The sequence below is a fragment of the Embiotoca jacksoni genome, unplaced genomic scaffold (assembly GCF_022577435.1).
Source record: "Embiotoca jacksoni isolate LCO1_2020_lvr unplaced genomic scaffold, fEmbJac1.0.p SCAF_21, whole genome shotgun sequence".
NCBI lineage: Eukaryota > Metazoa > Chordata > Actinopteri > Embiotocidae > Embiotoca > Embiotoca jacksoni.
Genome location: NW_027185352.1, coordinates 10,216,278 through 10,223,729, shown reverse-complemented (window position 1 = coordinate 10,223,729; position 7,452 = coordinate 10,216,278). Strand labels below are relative to the sequence as shown.

Here is a 7,452-nt window from a genome sequence, read left to right as displayed (position 1 = left end):
TTCGAACAAACTCGAGAAATCCGCAACGGAGACCGTTGAAATGCTTCAGAAAGCCCGTGGCAAAGAAGCAGTGAGCCAGGCGAGGTGTTTGGAGAAGTATTCACGTTTCAGAGGGGCAGAATGGCACTGTACAAGACTGAAGGAGGCACAACCAGGCGGGTTTTCTTTGACATTCGCGGGGTTGTGTTGTGAGTTTACCCTCCACGGTCACACGGTTCTACTATAACACTGTGAGGCGTCTTGAGGGAAAACATTTGGCGGTAATGACATGAACTGTGGCGCAATGGCACTTGGGCTCTCCAATAGGACAACACACCCGCTCACAGCGTGTTCAAAACGCGGGAGTTTGTCGCCTGCAACAACGCGATTTTTGCTTCCCACCCGTCCAACTAACTGGGTTTGTTTTCCTTTGACTTCCTTCTGTTCCCCCAAAATAAAGTTGAAGCACGGGGGGGCGCTATTTTGACACTGCAGAGGAGAGCCAGCACGGATCGCAGATGGTGCTTGACGCGCTTGCAGAACGGGAGCTTTCCAAGCAAAGCAAGGGCGCTGGGAGCGGTCTATCACTTCACAAAGGGTATTACTTTGAATGGGGTGGTGGCCAGATTTAAATATGGTTTTAGGTCGTTATAACTGCAGTCTGTGATATTTTTGATTGCACCGTCTAGCGATGACGCTGATATCATTGCTAGCTTAAGAAGCGATACATATACCATAATCATGGGGAGTTATTTTCTCTGAAGTCTCTACCTGAGTGGCCGGTTCTCTCGTCCATCATAAATGTGAAAGAAGACTTCAAGCTCTTCCCCCAGATTGGCACTCATCAGACTCTTCACGTGGACGAACAGGTGATGGGTGCTAGCAGGCGCAGGGGTCTCTTTCTTACGATGCCGATGTTCCATCTGCAAGGGAGAGGAGAAAATCAGCACAAATACGACTTTCCCTTGGTATTCTGAGCAGGGAAATCTACATATTAGACTTGATCTGCAACAAGAGAGAAGTGCAAAAATTCTAAAACTAAATATGTAAAAACAAATACGGCACTTTTCTAGTACAGGTTTGAGGAGGTGGACTTCAACGGGTTTAAAAAAAAAAAAAAAAAAAAAAAAAAACAGTTAAATCCATGAGCTTTAAATCCTGAAAGAGGATCAGATGCAGGATCAAAGCTTATCAAACACTGTTAATACCAGGGGGAAAAACAGCTTGTGGTTACATTGTTTTGAATACCAGCCAATCACATTTAAGAGCTGCTATATTCAATGTTGAGTTTCTCCAGTCAAACATAAGTAATATCCCCCTGAGACATCTCACTGTGGTGGGGATCTTTGCTGCAGATTTGCATATATATTTGACGATCGCATAAATAGGCTATAATATAGATTTTGTTGATATGGATCAAGTTAATATAGCGTGTAATATTCCAGACTGCCAACAGCACCTCAAGCTAAATTGTGTGAGTTTGAGTTGTATTGGCTGGCTGTTTCTTTGTGTCAGTCTTGGTGCCATGGAAACAAATGGGAGACTACATAATCTATTTATCCACTTAAAAACACAAGGGCCTTCACAGAAATGTATCATTGCGTCTTTACCTGGGAAGACACACTTAACATCTTAATCACCTCAAACTGGTATAAAAAGCAACAAACTTGTCGCCCATTTATCTTTAAGTGGGCTAATTATTTTCTTGACACGAAGAAATGATGGTGTTTTGATTTGCATCCCTTTCAACTGGTTGCTTAATTTTAGAAACAGCAACTGAAGCACTAAGACTCACACGGAATATAAATGCAAGCAAACAGTCAAATAATGCAGCACAATGCCACATCTCACGGTCTGGCAGTGGTATTATACTGATATTACATCAATCTATATCCAAAAGATCAATAAGGCCTCACACAACATGGAGCGGCATTCTAAATATCATCCAGATTGACATTAAAGCTCTGTTTATGAGAAGTTCGTCCTTATCTGCTGTCAACATCCAAAAGTACAAGACACACAAAGAAGCACAGACACATACACACACAACACACACAGAGCACCAGATGGCCAGTAGATCCACGGCCAAATTTTACCTCACATTTACTTCTGTGGTCAAACATAAAAAAAATTGGAATAGTGGCCAGAGGGGGGTGAGGAAAGATGAAAAGGAGGAGGATAAATAAAATACAAGAGTTTAATGGCAGTAAAGCTCCACCACAAAAAAACCTAAAACCTAAGCCAAAGATATACAGGAAAAAAAACGTCTGGAAGTAGAAGAATCAACTGCTGCAATATATTTATAAAGGATATCATATGTTAAAAACGTGTCATATGACTTCACTCATATTACTGGTTCTGAATGGAACCATTGGATGTAGAAAAAAGATAGTGATTGAACAAAAATATTTGTAATCATAAGGGAACTATATTTTGGTGCAACTATTGTCACAAAGTCAAAGTTAGAGGACAAACAATAAACAAGCCTGAGACATAGTTTCAAACTGGTCTTTTCTTACTTTGCACCACAATTATGCTGTTCAGAAGCAGACAGTCAAGGCACTGATCCTTAATGTCCTTCCGAACAATGACAATATTGCTTAGACAAAAAATAAAGGAAAAATAAGGTTAATCTAGAGTACATCTTAATGGAGTCTTTGAAAGGTTGATTTACACAGTATAGTGAAATGCGAGATAAACAGTGAGGGGAAGGAATCAATTCAACATGAATGATATGTTTTGGAAAACTGTGGTATCAATATAGATATATTAAAAAAAAAAAAAAACACTGACATGGACATCCTGTAGTCTTTAACATGCTCAAAAAGTATGCCACATATCATTTTACAATTGTAATATCTGTCAAAATGATGAATATGTATTGTTTTGACTCCTCTGCCCTGTAGTGTCTGACATCCCAGAAGTAAACAAGCTGGAGAATCATCCAACAACAAGGCCTTGTGTTTTTTTTAATCAGATCAGTATTTCTATACAGAGCAGGGCTGAGCTCCGGGTTTTGACGCAGAATGACTAGGTCTGGGCCAGGCCTAATTTATGCTGTGGGATTTTATTACGAGGTTATTTTCAGTGTGTCATTCCAGCTGCCCGGCGGGAACGGCGTGTGGTTATGTGACAGCTTCAGCATGACTAGACACAAAGGATAGACATGACAGCCTGGCAACCCCACTGGCAACACATAATGCTGTGGGCAACAAGGAAAAGCCAAGAGATAGCTGAACAGGGAGAGGACATGACCATGTGCGTGCCTGCCCAACCGTCTTATTGTTCACTCAGTCATCTTTTCCTCGACAGCATGAAGAGTACCAAGTGGAGTGACTGTCAGAGGAGACTCTAAAATGAGAGAAGGGTCAAACTGAGGCCATGGAGACACTTCCAGGCCGTCCAGATTCTCAAATCATTCACTTCTACATCCCTATTTAAACTTATTTTAATTTCCCTTTTTAAGCTCATAGGAGGACCAGTGAGGGAAGCAAAAGATGCGTCTGACAGTTTTTAAGCATGCGTGTATCCCTTTTAGTGATAAGTGAAGCCACAGAGGAAATTTTACTACCACATATCCAGGGCCTGAGGTATCTATCACTGCTGTGTGATTTGCCACCGTTACTGAGTGAATCGCCGGGGAATCCAAACTCTGCTCTGCTCCACTTGCGCTCTCTACTGAACTCAGTCTCCAAGGAAAAAGCGGGAAGTTTGAAGCTGGCTTGTCTTTGCTCTACAGACACACAGCCCAACTGAACAGACTTAGCACGAGACCATCGGAGCCAATTAAGGATTTGATAACGGATTTTCTTCTTCTGACTTTAATGCTACCACCAAATAAATTCGTCAACAAGTGTCTGTTTTCAGGAGACAAGGTAAATCAATAAAAAAAAAATAAAAAAAAATCTGGTCCTCAATCTGCCAACTGCAATAGAATGTACATAATTTGCAGAGCTGCATTGATTAACTGAACAGAAATGTATTAATGTATTTTTTTAACCTCTGACTACTTTGATAATCATGTCTATGACTGTAGGAAATCTCTTATATTCAATACATATTGAACTGTCTTTTTTTTTATCATTCTCAGTATCCTCCTTTATTCCAACTGTACAGATATCCTTGACACAATGCAGCAGTCAGGCTATGTTTTCCCACAGTAACAGCCCAATGCCAATTCAACACACACACACACACGCACACACACGCACACACACACACACACACACACACACACACACAGAAACACACACACCGGCGTACATACACGCATCAGGTAATCCCCATCTCAGTTTTAATTAAGCCACACCACAGCAGCGCAGAACAAGACACAAACAAAGCTGTTCTCAAAATCAAAGACCTCAGTGAAAATATTGATGTAATTTGGGCACGTTGAGATGATGCGCTGCATCTTGGTGTGAGCGTGTCTTTTTTGTTTGTGGATGGCAGCAGTGAACGCCTGTCCCTTTATATTGTCCCAGTATAGGGAGATTGCAGTCATTTGCTCATTTTGTATGCCATTTAATAGAGGTGCATTAAGCCTGCTTCCCGCTATGCCTGCTTTTGTTTTGCCTAACAAAAAAAGAAACAGATGGATTAAGAGCTTCAATTACCCTGTGAAGGGAAAGCCGACAGTGTGTGTGTGTGTGTGTGTGTGTGTGTGTGTGTGTGTGTGTGTGTGTGTGTGTGTGTGTGTGTGTGTGTGTGTGTGTGTGTGTGTGTGTTACAATTCTCCCCACACTGTATCAGGGCAGAGAAGTGGTTGCCACGGTAACAGTGGTTGGGGCTTGGAGAAAGCGGGAAGGAGATGCAGGGAGGAAACAGTAGGGAAAAGAGGGAGAGAAATATAGAGGCAGATGGATGAAGGGGAAAAAAAAAATTCAGTCCAGCAACGATACTCCATGTGAGGAAAAACACAGTGGCTCGTGGAGTAGCTGGGATCAGATTTATTTTGACAACTGCTGGTTTCAAGGTCAGGAAAGTTTCCACAGTTTAAGGTCTGGTGTGCCTCGGTGGAGGAGAGGGCTGAATTTGATACAGTCTGCTCCGCTATCTGTCATTTTGGAGAAGGAACGTTCAGAGATTGTTGTTGCTGATGGACAGATTCTTACATCACCTTAGTTCTGCAACCATTAACACAGCTCGCCACCCGTTTCTGAGTAGCTCCACAGAAGGTTCAAACAATATGAAAGTGCTTCGCACACGTAGACTTACTATGGCGGGCCGCCCAGTTATATTGACAGAATGCCCAAGAATATTTGGCAATCCATTTCAGCATTTTTTTTATCGAATTATTTTTGAACCGATCTGAGAGAACGATGCTACCAACGCTATTGAGTCATGAGTGGACAATCTCCCCTCGCTGTCCTTCACCTGTGTCTGCTCCGCACCGTGTCAGAGCGGCGGAGGTTGGGCTCCACCCTTCATTTAAACACACAGATCAGAGGACAGGAAGAGACGCTCACAATGAGCTGGAAAGAAACGGGTGCTCATAAATGAGGTAATAACATAAATACGATAAAGAAATACATACAGAAAAAAGGCATGCTGTTGAAAATAAGCTGTTGTGAAACAAATTGTGTGGAATATAAAAGAAGCTTTTTTTTTTGGCTGTTTTGGGTGGAGCTCAGTAATGTCAATAAATGTTACAAAACACGAGTAGCTCTCGGACACTTTCATTTTGTCAAAGTGGCTCTCGGGGAAAAAAAGGCTGGAGACCCCTGCCTTAGAGGTTTGCTGGGTCAGTGTGGGATCAATTGAAGAATGTGTTGTACACAGAAAAGCCACAGAAGATAGCTGCAGCTGTAGGTCTGCTAGTTACAATCTCAAAAAAATGTTTTTGTCAAACTATTAAGACACAGAGAAGAGGATCTACAGTATTATATGCACGATACATAGACCCATTCATTATGCATCTATAGATCCATCATACAGTTACCTAATCCATTTCAAAAAATATGTGGGTGTACATATGTTGACATGGTTTTGTTAAATATAAATAAAATAACAGAAGCACTGCAGTTGAGATAGTAGATGTTTCCCAGGCTTTAAGTTATAAACCATCTGAAAAAGGTCAATAACACACAAACACAAATGCCTATGGCGTCACTCAGAAATTTGGCCATAGTAAAATCACATTTCCAGCCAAGCATTGCTGGATCTTTTTGGATTTAGCTTTATATACGTGGACGCTTCAGGGAAGCAGATACTTGCTGAACTCGAGGGTGAACTCGGGTGAGACCAGGTCCTCTTTTCACCTAAATGAGGTGTCAGTTTGCGAACAGAGCCTAGTGAAGAACTGTCACAGCCACTCACCAGTCTGTAAAGCTCTGTGACACTGATTTCATCCGGGTCCACCATGCTGAACTCTCGCCTGGGGACAAGGTCCAAGCCGAGTTGTCTGAAACACAAAGTCACAGTGAAGCAGTGAAATAAATGAGACAAATGAGAGACAGATTGTAAGGATGGTTCATTTAGATCCGGCCTCTCTGTAAAAAAAACAAAGTGAACAAACCATCCAAATGCACAAGCTTGCAGACCCATACATACACAAACCAGTGCTGTCAGTTCACCCATCAGTCATCGAAATAAATTTGACGGATCGTCTGCTTCTCTGAGGAATAGATGAAGGGGAAAAAAAATAATCTCCCTTTAGCCCTTTGCTTTGCCTGCTGTCCTCTTTATCCATCCTCCTCCGACTGCTCCCGTCCATCCTTTAACCCTTCCTGTTCTTCTCACTCTTTTCCAAAAACTCTCACAGTCTCCCGTCCTCCTTCTCCTTTAGGTTAGTCATCTCAGTGGACCAAAGCGGCACACTTGAGTGCGTCTCCTTCTCAGCAATAAAAAAAAAAAAAAAACAGGCCTGGTCAACCATACAACAGCCCACAGAGAGGGACTCAAAACCACGTCCTCACTAAGCAGGGGTGTGTGTGTGTGTGTGTGTGTGTGCGTGTGCGTGTGCGTGTGCGTGTGCGTGTGCGTTTTGAGGGGAGCCCACAGCGGGGGAACGAAGGAGAGTGAAGGGTGAGGACAGACAGAAAGAGAGAGTAACACAAGTTGTGAGGCTATATTTTCTTATTTATTTTTTCCTCACGGCATGGAGAGGAAAAGAGAAAGTAGGCGGCGAGAGGAAGGATGGAGAGAGTGCTGTCTCTGTGAGAAAGAAAGAGACTTGATTGAGTGAGGAGTATGCCTGCAGGGAGGCTGGTGACAACAAAAGACAGAAGAGCAAGTAGACAAGAGTCGGAGAGAGAGAGAGAGAGAAGTTGGAGAGCTGCAGGAAGCTCTAGAAAAGAAGCTGAGAAAGAAATGGGAAATGAGACTCTTATTTTCGAGGCAGTTTTCAGTTGAGTTGAAACACACTGATGTGAGATGAACATAACTGTGGTCAAATTTCTTAAATTATTGATTTTAATTTCCAAAATTGTACTAAATTTTTAGACTGACGATTTCACCTTCCTGTGGCAGGTGCAA

At 42.3% G+C, this 7,452-nt stretch overlaps 1 protein-coding gene across 1 annotated transcript in view; it reads right to left on the bottom strand.

Annotated features, from left to right (window-relative positions):
* Positions 1-7,452, bottom strand: part of dock4b (dedicator of cytokinesis 4b) — a 121,981-nt gene that overhangs the window by 74,336 nt on the left and 40,193 nt on the right. The window contains exons 7-8 of the mRNA XM_069156988.1: positions 6,295-6,379; positions 751-902 (exon numbers count right to left, since the gene is read on the bottom strand). Of these exons, the coding sequence (XP_069013089.1) occupies positions 751-902; positions 6,295-6,379 (237 nt within the window). The remainder of the gene's footprint in view (positions 1-750; positions 903-6,294; positions 6,380-7,452) is intronic.